The 19,932-nt window shown below is 40.7% G+C and overlaps 1 protein-coding gene across 1 annotated transcript; it reads right to left on the bottom strand.

Annotated features, from left to right (window-relative positions):
- Positions 1-6,219: 6,219 nt before the first annotated feature.
- On the bottom strand, positions 6,220-17,200 carry LOC139401003 (zinc finger protein 658B-like). The gene is made up of 3 exons (XM_071145527.1): positions 17,134-17,200; positions 13,462-13,710; positions 6,220-8,131 (listed from the first exon to the last, which is right to left on the bottom strand). The coding sequence occupies exons 2-3, from the start codon at positions 13,562-13,564 to the stop codon at positions 6,648-6,650; spliced, it is 1,587 nt and encodes a 528-aa protein (XP_071001628.1). The 5' UTR covers positions 13,565-13,710; positions 17,134-17,200; the 3' UTR covers positions 6,220-6,647.
- Between the last annotated feature and the right edge of the window lie 2,732 nt (positions 17,201-19,932).

The raw sequence follows: 19,932 nt of genomic DNA, 5'->3' as shown, positions 1-19,932 counted from the left end.
TACCACTTCAGAACCTTACATCTGTAGTTTGAATCACATACAGGGCATTATTCAAGACCACTTGACTTTTCCCACATTTTTTTACGTTACAGCCTTATTTGAAAATGGATTAAATTCATTTTTCCCTCGTCAATATAAACACAATACCTCATAATGATAAACCGAAAACAGGTTTTTAGATATTTTTGCAAATTTATACAAATGAATACCTTATTTGGTAAGTGCCCTCCAAGCTCGTCATCAAGCTCGGGACCCTGGGTCTCGACCCCGCCCTGTGCAACTGGGTACTGGACTTCCTGACGGGCCGCCTCCAGGTGGTGAGGGTAGGCAACAACATCTCCACCCCGCTGATCCTCAACACTGGGGCCCCACAAGGTTTGCGTTCTGAGCCCTCTCCTGTACTCCCTGTTCACCCACGACTGCGTGGCCACGCACGCCTCCAACTCAATCATCAAGTTTGCGGACGACACAACAGTGGTAGGCTTGATTACCAACAACGACGAGACGGCCTACAGGGAGGAGGTGAGGGCCCTCGGAGTGTGGTGTCAGGAAAATAACCTCACACTCAACGTCAACAAAACTAAGGAGATGATTGTGGACTTCAGGAAACAGCAGAGGGAACACCGCCCTATCCACATCGATGGAACAGTAGTGGAGAGGGTAGTAAGTTTTAAGTTCCTCGGCGTACACATCACAGACAAACTGAATTGGTCCACCCACACAGACAGCATTGTGAAGAAGGCGCAGCAGCGCCTCTTCAACCTCAGGAGGCTGAAGAAATTCGGCTTGTCACCAAAAGCACTCACAAACTTCTACAGATGCACAATCGAGAGCATCCTGTCGGGTACGGCAACTGCTCCGCCCACAACCGTAAGGCTCTCCAGAGGGTAGTGAGGTCTGCACAACGCATCACCGGGGGCAAACTACCTGCCCTCCAGGACACCTACACCACCCGATGTCACAGGAAGGCCATAAAGATCATCAAGGACAACAACCACCCGAGCCACTGCCTGTTCACCCCGCTATCATCCAGAAGGCGAGGTCAGTACAGGTGCATCAAAGCTGGGACCGAGAGACTGAAAAACAGCTTCTATCTCAAGGCCATCAGACTGTTAAACAGCCACCACTAACATTGAGTGGCTGCTGCCAACACACTGACTCAACTCCAGCCACTTTAATAATGGGAATTGATGGGAAATGATGTAAAATATATCACTAGCCACTTTAAACAATGCTACCTAATATAATGTTTACATACCCTACATTATTCATCTCATATGCATACGTATATACTGTACTCTATATCATCGACTGCATCTTTATGTAATACATGTATCACTAGCCACTTTAACTATGCCACTTTGTTTACATACTCATCTCATATGTATATACTGCACTCAATACCATCTACTGTATCTTGCCTATGCCGCTCTGTACCATCACTCATTCATATATCTTTATGTACATATTCTTTATCCCCTTACACTTGTGTCTATAAGGTAGTAGTTTTGGAATTGTTAGCTAGATTACTTGTTGGTTATTACTGCATTGTCGGAACTAGAAGCACAAGCATTTCGCTACACTCGCATTAACATCTGCTAACCATGTGTATGTGACAAATAACATTTGATTTGATTTATTCAGACCCTTTGCCCTGAGACTCGAAAGTGAGCTCAAGTGCATCCTGTTTCCATTGATAATCCTTGAGATGTTTCTACAACTTGATTGGAATCCACCTGTGGCAAATTCAAATGATTGGACATGATTGGAAAAGGATCACACCTGTCGATATAAGGTTCCACAGTTGACAGTGCATGTCAGAGCAAAAACCAAGCAACGAGGTCGAAGAAATTGTCTGTCGAGCTTTGAGACAGGTTTGTGGTGAGGAACAAATCTGGAGAAGAGTACCAAAATATTTCTCAAATCTCTGTTGAATGGGCTCCCTGCTTGTGCCGTAAACTCCTGCCTCACATTGGGGGCAAACCTTTTAAGGGCTCACGAGTGGCGCAGCGGTCTAAGGCACCTCATCTCAGTGCAAGAGACATCGTCTCTATAGTCCCTGGTTCGAATCCAGGCTGAATCACATCTGGCCATGATTGGACAGGGAATCGCACAATTGGCCCATCATCGGTCGGGATTGGCTGGGGTAAGCCTTCATTGTAAATAAGAATTTGTTCTTAACTGACTTGACTAGTTAAATAAAATTTCAAAAATGGACGCATGCCAGCAAAGCCACTAAACAATACATTAATTGCACTATAACAGTGAGAAACGGTGCCCACAAACTGTTAGGACCCAACAGCATAGTCCCAACAATTTACCACTGCTACACCTGGCTATCAGCGGAGCCTTGTCTGGCAATGAAACAGTTCATTCAGCCTCATTTACTGTCTTTTAAAGTAACATGGCTGACTTACTTAAACAAATGTGGTTTCTACTGACATTTGAGATGTACAAACTATGGCATAAGGGGACGACAAGCAGATAAGAGGCAATCCGTAATTTCGATTAAGACATTAATGAGCGAGCTAGGACGGACGTAGTCAATATAACTATTTGTTCAGCACTTTTGAAATGTACAGCGACAGAATTAAGAACATGGCTGTTCTTACAGTGTTCTCCTTGTACGCCAAGTCAGAACCGTTGGATAAATTAAGGAGCATATAAGCAGACAATGAAAATTCTTACAATATTCAATGATTACATTTCTCAAAAACATGTTATAGGCTACATGTCAACCACCAAGTCAGAACAATAGGCAAAATTAAGAGGTGAAACAAGACCAAATTATTAGGGTGAGGCACATGGGCTACTAACATCTTACTACACAACATACACTTGGTATTACTTTCTTAGCTACAGTATACACATCTCCCTGGTATATTACATAATTTATGCAGAAGCATACAAGACATTTTTGGACTCACCTTGTTGTGCTGTGATCACTTGAACAGGAAGGTGGCGCGGCGGTCCTTCGTGGGTTTATTTTGTCATCAAACTTCATCAAAGTCTGGCATTCTCTGGATTTGTGGTGCTTTCAAGACAACTGGGAACTCAGGAAAAAAATGATGACGTCAGTGATCTTCAGGTCGTAGCTGTAGAAAGAGGCCCAAGTTCCCAATTTACAATTCTGAGTTGGATGAAAGTTCAAAACGTATTTTCCCAGTCGTAGCTTGTTTTTCCCTGAGTTCCCAGTTGTCTTGAACTCACTCAAGTCAGATTTTTCAGTACCGAGGTAAGTTGTTTTGAGCGTGTCACAAATCAAGCTTCATCTTCATTGACAGCACGGCCAATGTTGAATGTTTACATTTTTAAACTAGGAAAAAGGCCCCTTAATCTTAGACTTGGGACCACACAGCAACTCCACTGAATAGCAGGCTAATGATTGCTTTGCAATGCTTGCAGTTAGCCACTGATTCCTTCCAAACCACTCATTGTTGAATTTGCAATTTGATGTTTATGTCCAACGGCCGATGAGCACCGATATAGCACCGTTTTATCTATAATCTATAATCTATATCTATAATTCTCATTATTTTTCTTCATATGACAAAGATTAAAAAGGATTTGCCAGTAGATTGTCGACTTGATTCATGATGATGACTGCTAGCTCAGATGTTGAAAGTATGATGTTGACATGATCAGTCCAATCAAAGCAACTGTAGATATAACATGATTTTTGTAACTCTCTCCTAGCACCAAAGGGGCTTGAATTTTCAAGTTCTACCCTTAAACTTGGCAGTGACGTATTGTCCCCATGAATGACAGAACACTAAGCCAATCACGGCGCAATGCTCCGTATTTTCTGTGGGCTTGCCCCACTTCCACAGAAGGCTGAAGACCTGGATTTTGGAGCTGCCTTACTCAAGAAAACAAAAAAAAGAGTCCATGTTTGTATATTTATTTTATTTATGTATATTTATTGTACTTTATACTTTATTACTAACTCAATTATATGTTATTTTACATTGTTTGCAAACAGATCATTTATTTCACACTGTTTTATCGCTATAACTGTGGGGCTCAAAACAGGTGGCTCACCTGCCCTGAATGATGGGTCTCCACTGAACTTATCTAGAACACTGCAGTCCTTCTGGGTGTTTAACATTCCCAAGTTCCCCCATGTCACCCTGCTCCTCCGTACATTCCACTGGCGTCCAGCCGAAGCTCACATCCACTACAAGACAATGGTGTTTACTTACGGTGCAGCAAGAAGAACTGCCCCATCTCTACCTTCAGGCTCTAACCCTGTATCCCAACCCGAGCACTCAGTTCTGCCACCTCTGGTCTCAAGGCCGTCCCACTGCTACAGGAGGTCAAGCTCCCTCTCAGCCCAGACAAAGCACTTCTCTGTCCTGGCACCCCAATGGTGGCACCAGCTTCCTTCTGATGCTAGGACAGCAGAGTACCTGCCCCTCTGCCCGAAATGGTCTGAAACCCTACGTCTTTAAAGAGTACCCCCCCCCCCATAAATACAAATAATACAAATAATAATAATAATGTGACACTGACCAATTGAGGAGAAATGTGTTTACTGTGATATGTGGTTGTCTCACCTGGCTATCTTAAGATGAATGTACTTAATGTGGTGGTGACATCACAGGGTCAGAGAGAACTCCTGACTGTAGTCTTACAAAAACACTCCCAGCACTCAGCCCATAAGAACCATTCATACTGTCAGATCTAATATGAAGAACTGAATACTACCATAAGAACCATTCATACTGTCAGATCTAATATGAAGAACTGAATACAACCATAAGAACCATTCATACTGTCAGATCTAATATGAAGAACTGAATACTAAAGAGAAGAAGAGGTTGACCAGTACATATTCATGTAACTTTATTTTTCATTGGCAGATCAATAAAGCTTGCTTCAATGCAGTTATCCAAACACATTCATGATCAGTAACTAAAATAACTAATCTAAACTGTGACTGTGTAACATTAAATAAAGTTGTAAAACAATCCCCCCCCCCCTCCCCAAACTTGTGGTGAAAAGTGATCATCATACCATCTCTATCTGATACATGTTAGGGGCGGAAGGTAGCCTAGTGGTTAGAGCATTGAGCTAGTAACCAAAAGGTTACTAGATTGAATCCCCAAGCTGACAAGGTAAAAATCTGTTGTTCTGACTCTGAACAAGGTAGTTAACCCACTGTTCCTAGGCCATCATTGTAAATAAGAATTTGTTCTTAACTGACTTGCCTAGTTCAATAAAAAAAGTGTATACTAGCTCCTTCCCACAGAATACTGCAGAGGGACAACCTGGTCTCAGAGCAAAATGTATTATATTATACAAAATAAACATCCGTACCACTCCATTTAGTATGTTTGATTACATTGGACTACCAATATATAAACTAAACATGTATTTGTTGGTTTCATGAGCTGAAACAAAAAAAATCCAGTAATGTTCTATATGCACAAAAAACTAATGTCTCTCAAATGTCGTGCACAACATTGTTAATATCCCTGTTAGTGAGCATTTCCGCCTTTGTCAAGATAATCCATCCACCTGACAGGTGTGGCATATCAAGATGCCGATAAAACAGCATTATCATTACACAGGTGCACCTTGTGCTGGGGACAATAAAAGGCCACACAACACAATGTCACAGATGTCTCAAATCTCAAATTTAGGGAATGTGCAATTGTCATGATGAATGCAGGAATGTCCACCAGAGCTGTTGCCAGAGAACTGTTTATATCTCTACCATAAGTCTCCTCTAACGTCCTTTTAGAGAATTTGGCAGGACATCCAACCGGCCTCACAACTGCAGATCACATGAAACCACGGCAGCCCAGGACCTCTTCACCTGCAGGAATGTCTGGGGGTGGGGGGGGTGGGGGGGGGGGGGGGTGGTGCTGAATAAAATGTATTTCTGTAATAAAGACCTTTGTGGGGAAAAACTATTTCTTATTGGCTGGGCCTGGCTCCCAAGTGGGCCCATGCCCTCCCAAGTCCCACCCATGGCTGAGCCCCTTCCCAGTCATGTGAAATCCATAGATTTGGGTCTCATTGACTTAAATTGACTGATTTCCTTATACAACCTGTAAATATTTGAAATTGTTGCGTTGAGATTGTTGTTCAGTATAATACGACTTGTAGGACGTATCGTACGTTAAGAATTAAAATGTGTATGTTATTTTACACATTGTTATTCATACAATATGTTGCAAACTTGTAAGATGTATGATATGTTTCGAATTCCAATTTGTTGTTGCTAACGTTAGCTAGGTGAGGGGTTTAAGGTAGAGTTAAATGGGTTTAGGGGAAAGGTTAGCAAACATGCTAAGTAGCTGCATGCTAAGCTAACATGATAAGTAATAGCTACAAAGTAGTAAGTAGTTGCAAAGTTACTAATTAGCTCAAATGCTAAAGTCCTCCTTGATGAGATTCAAACACTCAAACTTTGGCTAGAAGTTAGAGTTACACGCCCACCATTCCACAGAGCAGAGGTAAGGCATCTCTCCTGTGTGTTTACACTGGTGTGTTAAGTTGCTATGGTGAGAGAAACTCACCCAAAAGTCAGAGCAGACGTAAGCAGGCTTCTCTCGTGCATGTGGTCGCTGATGAACTATTAGCTCATTTGCAGTTTTGAAGCATTTTACACAGGCAGAGCAGGAGTATGGCTTCTCTCCTTAATGTATATGTTGGTGTGTTTTTAAAGTATCAAGTCGAGAGAAACTCACACCACAGTCAGGACAGGAGTAAGGCTTTTCTCCTGTGTGTGTTCTCTGATGAGCTTTTAGCTTAGCTGATGTTGTGAAGCATTTTACACAGTCAGAGCAGTGATAAGGCTTCTCTCCTGTGTGTGTTCTCTGATGAACTGTTAGCACAGTTGATGTTTTGAAGCATTTTCCACAGTTAGAGCAGGAGTATGGCTTCTCCCCTGTATGTATACGTTCATGTGATTTTAAGTGGGAAAGTTGAGAGAAACTCTTTCCACAGTCTAAGCAAATGTAAGGCTTCTCTCCTGAGTGTGTTCTCTGATGAACTTTTATATCAGTTGATGTTGTGAAGCACTTTCCACAGTCAGAGCAGACGTAAGGCTTCTCTCCTGTGTGTGTTCTCTGATGAACTTTTAGCTCATATAATGTTTTAAAACATTTTCCACAGTCAGAGCAGGAGTATGGCTTCTCCCCTGTATGTATACGTTCATGTGATTTTAAGTGGGAAAGTTGAGAGAAACTAGTTCCACAGTCAGGGCAGAAGAAGGGCTTCTCTCCTGTATGTGTTCTCCTGTGAACTTTTAGCTCATTTAATGTTTTGAAATATTTTCCACAGTCAGAGCAGTAATACGGCTTCTCTCCTGTGTGTGTTCTCTGATGAACTTTTAGCTCAGTTGACGTTTTGAAATATTTTACACAGCCAGAGCAGGAGTAAGGCTTCTCCCCTGAATGTATACGTTCATGGGTTTTTAAGGTATACAATTGGGAGAAACTCTTTCCACAGTCAGAGCAGTAATACGGCTTCTCTCCTGTGTGTGTTCTCTGGTGAACTTTTAGTTCATTTGATGTTTTAAAACATTTTCCACAGTCAGAGCAGGAATAAGGCTTCTCTCCTGTGTGTGTTCTTTGATGAACTTTTAGATCAGTTGATGTTGTGAAGCATTTTCTACAGTCAGAGCAGACGTAAGGCTTCGCTCCTATATGTACACGTTCATGTGTTTTTAAGTGGGAAAATTGAGAGAAACTAGTTCCACAGTCAGAGCAGACGTAAGGCTTCTCTCCTGTGTGTATACGTTGGTGTGCTTTTAAGGTGCCCAGATGAGAGAAACTCGCCCCACAGTTAGAGCAGAAGAAAGGCTTCTCTCCTGTGTGTGTTCTCTGATGAACTTTTAGCTGAGTTGATGTTTTAAAACGTTTTCCACAGTCAGAGCAGTAATAAGGCTTCTCTCCTGTGTGTGTTCTCCGATGAAGTTTTAGCTGAGTTGTTGTTTTGAAGCATTTACCACAGTCGGAACAGGAATAAGGCTTCTCTCCTGTGTGTATTTTTAGGTGTATTTTTAGCTTTGATAGAAATTGGAAAATCTCTTCACAATGTGGGCAGTGATGAGACCTCTTAGCTCTCTGATCTTCCTGCTGTTGATCTCTGGATGTAGAGAATGTCTCCACATGGTATCCTGTGTGAACATCAGAAGAACCAGTCAGTTGGTGTGAAGCCGTTTTTACATCAGTAGTTGTTACAAAGTGCTTAACAGAAACCCAGCCTAAAATCCCCAAAGAGCAAGCAATCCAGATGTAGAAGCACAGTGGCCACAAAAAACTCCCTAGAAAGCAGGAACATAGGAAAAATCTAAATACAAAAATCGTAATATTAAACATTCATGAAAATACATGTGTCTTACATTAAAACCTCTTAAGTCTACCCCTTCCTTTTTCGAACATTCTGTTAAAAATCGCGCAACTTTTCAGCGTCCTGCTACTCATGCCAGGAATATAGTATATGCATATGATTAGTATGTGTGGATAGAAAACACTCTGAAGTTTCTAAAACTGGTTAAATCACGGCTGTGACTATAACAGATCGTGTGTTTCATCGAAAAGCGCAAGAAAAACTGCTCTCTGAAAGCTAAAAATTATTTCCATGCGTCACTTTCATGGGTTGTTAAAAGGGCACAAAATTAATTATGGACCTGCATGCAATTCCTACAGATTCCACACGAAGTCGCCATTGTCGTCATTTTCCAGGGACTTTTTTCTTGGTAAATCCAACTAACTGGATTCAATTTCTTCCGGTCTCCACCAGGATGTTTTGAATGTGCACATTGGCAGCCATTGATTTGAAGACGAGGAGCTATTGAATATACATCGCCCTGTAATCATTTTGATAGATTATAAACGTTTACTAATACCTAAAGTTGGATTACAAAAGTATTTCGAAGTGTTTTGTGAAAGTTTATCGTCGACTTTTTTAATTTAAAAAAATGACGCAGCGTTTTAAAACACTGTTTTTTCCTGAATCACACAGCTTCCATAGAAAGCTATTTTGGGTATATATGGACCGATTTAAACGAAAAAAAGACCCAATAGTGATGTTTATGGGGCATATAGGAGTGCCAAGAAAGAAGCTCGTCAAAGGTAATGAATGTTTTATATTTTATTTCTGCGTTTTGTGTAGCGCCGGCTAAGCTAAATCTTTGTTTACGTCGCATTCAGGCATTTTGGGGTGTTGCATGCTATCAGATAATAGCTTCTCATGCTTTCGCCGAAAAGCATTTTAAAAATCTGACTTGTTGGCTAGGTTCACAACGAGTGTAGCTTTAATTCTATACCCTGCATGTGTATTTTAATGAACGTTTGAGTTTTAACGAGTACATTTAGCATTTAGCGTAGCGCATTTGCATTTCCAGGTGTCTACTTGAGACAAGTCTCAAGTAGGAGCAAGAAGTTGCTTCTTGTTAATCCAACTGTGTTGTCAGATTTCAAAAAGGCTTTACGGAGAAAGCATACCAAGTGATTATCTGAGGACAGCACCCCACATCAAAATACTTTTTCAACCAGCACAGGCGTCACAAAATCACAGACAGCAATTAAATAAATAACTTACCTTTGAAGATCTTCCTCTGATTGCAATCCCAAGGGTCCCAGCTACACAATGAATGGTCATTTTGTTCGATAAAGTCTTTCATTATATCCCAAAACTATCAGTTTAATTTGCGCGCTTGACTCAGTAATTCACTCGTTCAACATGCACACAAACAAATCCAAAAAGTTACCGGAAAAGTTTGTCCAAACAAGTCAAACGATGTTTCTAATTAATCCTCAGGTATTCTAATATCCAAATAAACAATAATATTTCAGACGGAGAATAGTGTGTTCAATAGCAAAGATAAATAACGAAGAGCGCACTCTCGTTGATGCGCGCAACATGACTACTTTTGTAATTGGGGACACCTTGGAAAAACTACAAATACTTGTTCATTTTTCAAAAAACAAGTCTGAAACCCTTTCTAAAGACTGTTGACATCTAGTGGAAGCCATGGGAACTGCTATATGGGTCCTATCTATGTGTATATCCCATAGGCAAGCATTGAAAAAACCTGTGACCTCAAAAAATAAAAATATTCCTTGAGGTTTTCGACCTGCCATATAAGGTCTGTTATTCCCACAGACATTATTTTAACAGTTTTAGGAACTTCAGTGTGTTTTCTATCCAATGCGATCAAGTATATGCATATCCTAGCCTTTGGGCAGTTCACAGGCAGTTTACTTTGGGCACGTCAGTCATCTGAAATTCCAAACATTAACCAGTATATAAAGGAAGTTAAATAAATAAATAAATACCTTTAGTGGTGAAATAAATGAATAAATTCTAAAGTTTGGGGTCACTTACAAATGTCCTTGTTTTTTAAAGAAAAGCACATGTTTTATCCATTCAAATAATGTCAAAGTGATCAGAAATACAGTGTAGACATTGTTAATGTTGTAAATGGCTATTGTAGCTGGAAACGGCTGAAGATCTCGTACAACGCTGTGTACTACTCTCTTCACAGAACAATGCAAACAGTCTCTAACCAGAATAGTGTCTAGAAGGCCAGCATCCCGGAGTCGCCTCTTCACTGTTGACATTGAGATTGGTGTTTTGCGGGTACTATTTAATGAAGCTGCCAGTTGAGGACTTGTCTGTTTCTCAAACTAGACACACTAATGTACTTGTCCTCTTGCCCAGTTGTGCACCGGGGCCTCCCACTCCTCTTTCTATTCTGGTTGAATCCAGTTTGCGCTGTTCTGTGAAGGGAGTAGTACACAGCGTTGTACGAGATCTTCAGTTTCTTGGGATCCCCAGTTTCTTTCTCACATGGAATGCTCTTCCAAATTTCAGAAGTTTCAGAAGAAAGGTCTTTGGTTCTGGCCATTTTGAGCCTGTAATCGAACCGACAAATGACCCAGATACTCAGCTAGTCTAAAGATGGACCGTTTTATTGCTTCACTAATCAGCACCACAGTTTTCAGCTGTGCTAACATAATTGCAAAAGGTTTTGTAATGATCAATTAGCCTTTTAAAATGATAAACTTGGATTAGCTAACACAACATGCCATTGGAACACAGGAGTGATGGTTGCTGATAATGGGCCTCTGTACACCTATGTAGATATTCCATATCTATCTGTTTCCAGCTACAATAGTCATTCTGTGCAGCGCAAAACGAGACGTAGGCCTATCCTCAACCAATCATATTTCTCAAATCCTTTTCAGGGTAAATTCCAGCCGAACACGGAGAGGACAGTAATGCATAACTACACTGAAAAAATATATAAATGTAAAGTGTTGGTCCCATGTTTCATGAGCTGAAAAAAAAAAATCTGAAATGTTCCAACACATTAAAAAAAAAAAAAAAAAAAAAGCTTATTTCTCTCAAATTGTGTGCAGAAATATGTTTACATCCCTGTTAGTGAGCATTTTCCCCTTTACCAAGATAATCCATCCACCTGACAGGTGTGGCATATCAAGAAACTGATTAAACGGCATAGTCATTACACAGTTGCACCGTGTGCTGGTGTAACAGTATAACTTTAGTCCGTCCCCTCGCCCATACCTGGGTTCGAACCAGGGACCCTCTGCACACAGACATTAGTCACCCACGAAGACATCGTTACCCATCGCTCCACAAAAGCCGCGGCCCTTGCAGAGCAAGGGGAACCACTACTTCAAGGTCTCAAAGCGAGTGACGTCACCGATTGAAACACTATTAGCACGCACCACCACTAACTAGCTAGCCATTTCACATCGGTTACACTGGGGACAATAAAAGGCCACACAACACAATGTCACAGATGTCTCAAGTTTTGAGGGAGCGTGCAATTGTCATGCTGACTGAAGGAATGTCCACCAGAGCTGTTGCCAGAGAATTGAATGTATAAACTTGTATACCATAAGCTGCCTCCAATGTCCTATTAGAGTATTTGGCAGTACATCCAACCGGCCTTACAATCGTAGACCACGTGTAACAACGTCAGCCCAGGACCTGAGGTGGGTCTGGCTGCCAAGTGGGTGGGCCTATGCCTTCCAAGGCCCACCCATGGCTGCACCCCTGCCCAGTCATGTGAAATGTCCAGGTTAGGGCCTAATTCATTTCAATTGACTGATGCCCTTATTTTATATATATAAAAACAGCCAAACATGTTCTCTCGTTTCTGCATCACCAAATGTTGTGAGGCAAAAGAGTACGAATTGTGCTTCTTACCCTAACGGTTCTCTCACTGTCACCCAAAAGCAAATTAAATTTAGGGCCAGGCTTCATTTTGGGCCTACTTTTTCTCATGGTTGCTATGCTTAGACCGAGCGAGCTACAGTCAAGCGGGGCATCTCGTTGAACTCGGCACGGCCTTGAGATTATGGAAATTCCAATGCAGGCACTCTGTGTCTTTAAACACCTCACTTTGTCACTCCATCCTTGCTGTGTGTGTGTGTGTGTATGTGCATGTGAGAGGTTTTTCTTTGACATCTGTTGGGAGAAATGACTGATTTACAGTTCATGAGGGTTACCTAGTAACACATATGAAGTTTTGAAAAGATCTGATCTTTTTAAGCCTCCGAAACAGCACCTATGACACCATTTTAAGGCACTTCCGGTGGGCACAGGAAGCTGAACGTGAACACATATCCTCTTTGGGGTAGGCTCTTACAGAATCCTGAGTTTAAAGTCTTTATGTTAAGAATTGAGTGATTTACACAGGGTTGAACGCAATCATCTTCACATTTGCAGGTTATGTACATCAAAACACCTTTTTGGTGAATTTAACCACTTTCGGTAGTTCCAGGAATCATAGAATCCACGCAGGTAGACCTCATAGTGAGATGCGCCGCCACAATGGTGTTTGTTTAGTAAAGTCAGATCAATGTCTTGGACGATCACCTAATGATAAATTAGTAGTCCACATCACCAAATATTATAGCATAACATTACTGTTACAACAAAAAACGAATTTCTTACGAGATTTTAGGATGGTTTGCTGAATCGTCCCAAACTCAACATCGCGCAATTAGGCAGAATGTGCTTTGATTAAAACAAAATACAGGAATTCAAAATAATTCAACACCATCTGCTCTAATTTGCTCACCAAACAGTAATCCAAGAAGATTTAAATGCATATTCCCATGAAACTGATTGAGATCAAACGATTGGCATGCAGACGCAGCTTGGTCATTTCACTGGTAAAACGTGAAGAATTATCATTCAATATTGACAGTGATGAAGCCATGGCCTTTTTTGAAATGAGGTATGCCTAACTTCGTGATTGAGGGTATTAAATATTTTCAACGTTCTTGAGACAATGTGTGGGGAAAGGCAGGTGTTACAAGTTTAAATTGTTTTTGCTTCGCTGGGAAGTCTTGAGTTGTTCAGGGATGTGTGATGTCAGATTTACAGAATTCAACCTAGCAATAGACTGGTCATAACTTATGGAGGTCTAATACATGAAGATAACTTATAGATAGAACCAGCTCTTACCATGACTAACAGTTGTCCTAATCTTCTCCTCCACTTCTTCATCTTTAATGTTGACATTCAGCTCCAGTGTTTGACTGCAGTCTTCCAGCTTCACTGATGCCATCTCTGGATCCTGCAGTGCAAACTGGGCTCCACTGTAACAATCAGGACCCAGTGACTGTAGGTTTGGACTCAGTGTGGAAGGAGAGAGGCAGGCTGGGTTTGTCTTCACTGTTGATGTTAACGGCCTCAGACTTAATCTGAGTCGGTCTGTAGTAATAAAGACAAACGGACACAAAAGTTATTTTCTTGACAGTTCTGGCACTTTATTCTGTAAAAATATATTCTCTTTTTCCTTGTTCAATTATCTCATTTCAGTAGATCAGGTAGATAATCCCTGACAAAACATTAGATCACATTAGACACAAAGTACACATTTTAAATTGCACAACATAAGTGCACTTAATCTATAGTAGATTTCCTAAATTCACATAAATGACTAGACAACCATTTAGTACAAGATCGCAGTATGTTTCAGGCAGCACTATGTACTATTTTATGAATAACCTTGTCTTCTCTATATTATTTCACTCACAGAAAACAATTGTATTTCCCGTTCACACCATATTAAGAACTATCAGGGGTCTTACAGTGTCAAGTCAAATTCAAGGACTTTTCAGGCACTAATATTTATTTACTTTAAGCCCCATGTGAAAACCCTGAATTATAGATAAATATAGAAACAACTGAATGTGTCTGAATATTAGTACACATGTAAAGAACTGATAATCATTACATTCAGCTTCAGAACTGTAGAGCAACTGAAATGTTCTCTCTCTGATGAGGCACTACCTGCACTGAAGTCCATTGATGCAGACCTCCTATGGTATCATGGAGGTCCACAAACAAACCTTTAAGGTCCATGTCTGTCTAATTCAGTACTAAGAAAATAAAACAAGAAATACCTATTAACTTCTACCACACCCTCCCCTTCCCCAAAACCCTCCCACACCCCCCAATAAACTATATCAATAATTCCTTTCTGTGTTTGCAAACATTGGGGTCTATATCATGCTGAGACAATCCACCCCCAGGTTATCCAGCTTATCAAAAACCATACCGACAGTAACATCTGTTACCCCCAACAACTGCTGCAATTTACAAGATAACTTTCAACCTGGTATTTCTGCTTTACACAATCCAAGTTGTTGATAACCTTAACAATGAAAGCTATGAAGTACATATTATTCAATATTAAAGTATCCTTTGTCACAGTGCATTTATGGACGCAAGATTTCTGAACAGGCTTCGAAACCATGTCAGGACTAGTCGAAAGACCAGTTCTGACAGTAGGTCCTCTTACTAAGGGATCAGCCATGGAAGCTCCATCAGTCTGACAGTAGGTCCTCTTACTACGGGACCAGCCATGGAAGCTCCATCAGTCTGACAGTAGGTCCTCTTACTACGGGACCAGCCATGGAAGCTCCATCAGTCTGCACTGTAGTTCCACCAGTCTGTCTTACAGCCTCTGCATATGATACATCAAGACAGATTCTATATATCTGAGCATCTCTCTGCACCTAGCATCCACCAAATGCTGCTCTGTGTCCTCCACACAATTGCAACACTTAACAGTCACATTGGTCCAATATTCACTGTAATCATGTTCCCCACCACACTTGGCACATCTTTTCACTCAACAACTACATGTCCCATTCTTTGGCATTTAAAAACACTGTGATGATTCACTGTTGCTGCTCCAGTTTCAACTGTTCTGCTATGGAACCCTGACCTGTTCACTGGACGTGCTACCTGTTCCAGACCTGCTGTTTTCAACTCTCTAGAGACAGCAGGAGCGGTAGAGATGCTCTCAATGATTGGCTATGAAAAGCCAACTGACATTTACTCCTGAGGTGCTGACCTGTTGCACCCTCGACAACCACTGTGATTATTATTATTTGACCCTGCTGGTCATCTATGAACATTTGAACATCTTGGCCATGTTCTGTTATAATCTCCACCCAGCACAGCCAGAAGAGGACTGGCCACCAATCATAGCCTGGTTCCTCTCAAGGTTTCTTCCTTGGTTCTGGCCTTTCTTGGGAGTTTTTCCTAGCCACTGTGCTTCTACACTTGCATTGCTTGCTGTTTGGGGTTTGAGGCTGCGTTTCTGTACAGCACGTCGTGACATCAGCTGATGTAAGAAGGGCTTTATAAATACATTTGATTGGTTGAATGAGGAGGCTGGGTCAAAATCTCTGACATTGAAGCTAAGGAATCCTATTCTGTACTTTTCCAGACAAAACCTTCTAACACCTCAACAGCACTGATAAGCTTTCACTTCTTTAACCCTCTTTCCTACTGATCAACCTTTAGGCTTCAACCACTCTGTCTCCCTTCACATGTTCTTTAACAATATCATCTGTCGTTCTGCCCCTGAACAGGCAGTTAACCCACTGTTCCTAGGCCGTCATTGAAAATAAGAATTTGTTCTTAACTGACTTGCCTGGTTAAATAAAGGTAAAATAAAAAATAAATAAAAAATCCATGGACATAGATATTGGGACCTCATAGATTATTACTCCCTTCAATGTAGCATCAGCTCCAGGGTCATGGCTTCTGAGCTTCGTCCCATTATGATTTTCCTTTTGAAGAATCTTCCCTTGCTGAACCTGACCAGCACAAGATATTAACAATCTACCATTTATTTTTTATTTCACCTTTATTTAACCAGGTAGGCTAGTTCAGAACAAGTTCTAATTTACACAGATGCAGCCTAGTTTAACTTCACATCTTTTTATGGCCTTGGTTAATCAGATAGGGCCTCATTTACACCCTGTGGTTTCCTAAAACACCATCCCAACTTTCCACTCGGACACATTATTATTCTAGCTCCCTACCGTGGGCCTCTAGGTACTATGCTACATGCGCCTCTGCTTCCAGTATCAGTATCTCTGTTCTCCCTATGTCTTTCCACTACAGACCATTCAAATACTAGGCCCTCATCCTCCCGCTCCATATCATCAGAACTGCCCCCCACATTGATCGCATTCCAGCACAGCTGTTGCTTCTCAAACTCTCTCTCCATTTCAATTGTTTCAGGGCTGTCTAACTCATTCCATTGAGGGCCGAGTCTCAGCGGGTTTTATTTTTTCCTTTCAATTAAAACATAGACAATCAGTTGAGGTGAGTTCCTCACTAATTATTGACCTTAATTCATTAATCAAGTACAAGGGTGTAGCGAAAACCCGCAGACACTTAGTCCTCGTGTCGCAATTTCACCACGAGCAAACTTCTAAAGACAACCAAAACCGCTGAAGCCGCCATTTGACCAGCCTCGTCCAAACCATCCAGATCTCGCGAGCTTACATGAAATATCAAGTGTATGTAAACTTGCGAGTTCAGGATGGTTTAAACGAGGCTATTTACCAGCTCATAAACATAATTTTACACAAAACCAAGAACATGTAAAAACGAACTCAAAGTGGACTTTGACGAAATGATGTACATACACTCAGACAAACCCAAAGTCTAGCTAAGTGACTTGAAAAATCATCGTTTTAAATCACGTTCTTCACTCACTCGGTTTGACAATTAAAACCTTTACCAAACGTGATAATACCTTGACGGATTTGTTACCTAGCATGTTTTATATTCTTTCGACATTAGAAAGTTAAACATGCTATTACATACCTACAATGATACATTTGAAACTGACACAACCACTATCGACATAACAACACAGTTCTGTGGTTTCTACCCGGAACTTCCTGTTCCCAACTACGACATGTTCAACAGCGTCATCTTCTCCTCTGGTGTACTGACGTTTACACAAATATATATATATATATATATATATATATGTTGCTATGTTATTCAGGAACGTGTCAAGACCTGACCCTCAGAGCCTACCTTCTGTTGACCCTGTTGACTCAATTCAACAACAGAGCGATACGATCCTTGTTTCAGCAGGATGTTGTATCTATCTATACCTTATGTCATGTCTTATTGGAATGGATTTATTGATAAAATCTGTTAGAACAAAGTTTGGATGTTGCCACACACATACCTACTTGTTAACAAAATTAAGGAAGTTTCCTTTAAAATTATTCATAAATATTATCCTGCCAACCACTGCCAACCACTATATGAAGAAGTTTAAGGAAAACATCAACTCAAATTGCTCCTTTTGTAATGACCACCCAGAAACAGTGTTGCATCTTTTTTGGCATTGTATGCATGTAGAAAAACTTGTCTTGTGGCAAGACATCAGAAGGTTTATAATTGAACACTTTTATGAAGATTTTACACTATTGTGGAGAGATGTACTGTTTGGATTCTTTACATGCAATGGAAATAAGCTGAAACATTTTGATGTATCTAATTTCATTATTCTTTTGGCCAAATTTCATATACACAAATGTAAATTTACAAACAGAAAACCACATTTTCGTACCCTACAAAAAGGAAATTGAACTGTATTTTAAGACGGTTAAATGCTCTACTAACAAAAAAGCTGTTAGAATTGGTAATATATGCATGTCCCTTAAGGTCCTTATGTAATTGTAATGTGATATTGTACCCCCTAGCTCGATTGTCCATTGTTCGTAATCTATGTATGCTTGTGTTCCCTCATGTGCTTTATGTATTGATTTGTTGTTAATAAAATAATAATAATAATAATAATAAAATAACATTTACACAAATATAACGTGTCTGCCGCCACCTACTGTAAGGTTAATAAACTGTAGAAGAAAATACATTTCCTTTACGGAAAAGGGAGGGGAATAGGATGTCAATAAAATACAGAAATAGATCAATAACAACATCCCACTCCTTCAGTCACAGTCCGATTCAAATCACATCCCTACACAGTCTCATGGGCCTCGTAGGAGGCAACATCTTCAGCTAGTATTCCCTGTAATCAGTGGGTGTAAAAAAAGTATGAGACAAATATTTAAGTGCCACATCAGGTTGGGTATCTGTACTTTACTTTTGATATTTTGACAACTTCTACTTTTACTCCACTACATTCCTAAAGAAAATAATGTACTTTCAACTCCATACATTTTCCCTGACACCCAAAAGTACTCCTTACATTTTGAATGATCAGCAGGACAGAATTTTTTTAAAATTCGCGCATCCCTACTGCATCTGATTTGGCGGACTCACCAAACACAAATACTTTATTTTTAAATTATGGATTTTTGATTATGAGTTTTGATGTCGTTGTTCCCCCTCCCCTTTTCCGCAAAGGAAATTTATTTTCTTCTACAGTTTATTAACCTTACAGTAGGTGGCGGCAGACACGTTATATTTGTGTAAATGTCAGTATACCAGAGAATAAGAATACGATGATGCTGTTGAACATGTCGTAGTTGGGAACAGGAAGTTTCGGGTCGAAACGACAGAGCTGTGTTGTTGTGTCGATAGTGGTTGTGTCCGTTTCAAATGTATCATTGTAGGTATGTAATAGCATGTTTAAACTTTCTAATGCCGAGAGAATATATAACATGCTAGGTAACAAATCCGTCAAGGTATTATCACGTTTGGTAAAGGTTTTAATTGTATGTGTTATTTTGTGGTCAAACCGAGTGAGTGAAGAACGTGTTAAAAAAATATTTTACAAGTCACATAACTAGACTTTGGCTTGATCTGACTGTATGTACAAAATTTCGTCAAAGTCATTTCATAAAGATTCCACTTATTTGAGGTCGTTTTTACATGTTCTTGGTTTTGTGTAAAATGTTGTTTATTAGCTGGTAAATAGTCTCGTCCAAACCATCCTGGTCTCGCGAGTTTACATACCCTGTTTCGTTAATGTAAGCTCCGGAGATCAGGGTGGTTCGTACGACGCAAGTCAAAAGGCGGCAACGGTTTCGGTTGTCTTTCAAGGAGTTTGCTCGTGGTGAAATGGTGACATCAGGCTGCGTGATGGAGTGTCAAAATAGAGGGAAGCTAACTGAAGTTATCCTTCACCATTTGGAGAGAGAGGCCAACTGCATGGAATGGCGTCGATTAATGCAAATGAATCGGAGCACGTATCAAACTCATTCCATGGAGGACCAAGGGTCTGCGGGTTTTCGCTCCACCAATTAGAAATCTCATCTGATTGTATAAGTTTTAATTGAAATGGGGGGGAAGGAACCGAGGAGAGTCGGCCCTCAATGGATTGAGTTTGACACCCCTGAAACAATGGAAATGGAGAGTTTGAGAAGCAACAGCTGTGCTGGAATGCGATCAATGTGGGGGACAGTTCTGATGATATGGAGTGGGAGGATGAGGATGAATGTGGAGGACAGAGATATTGATACTGGAAGCAGAGGCGCATGTGTAACAGTATAATTTCAAACCGTCCCCTCGCCCATACCCGGGCGCGAACCAGGGACCTTCTGCACACATCAACAGTCACCCTCGAAGCATCGTTACCCAGCGCTCCACAAAAGCCGCGGCCCTACTTGATTAATGAATTAAGGTCACCAATTAGAAATC

This window comes from Oncorhynchus clarkii, unplaced genomic scaffold, assembly GCF_045791955.1.
Source record: "Oncorhynchus clarkii lewisi isolate Uvic-CL-2024 unplaced genomic scaffold, UVic_Ocla_1.0 unplaced_contig_312_pilon_pilon, whole genome shotgun sequence".
Lineage (NCBI taxonomy): Eukaryota > Metazoa > Chordata > Actinopteri > Salmoniformes > Salmonidae > Oncorhynchus > Oncorhynchus clarkii.
Note: the sequence above shows the minus strand (reverse complement) of the source record. Positions and strands in the feature narration are given on the sequence as shown.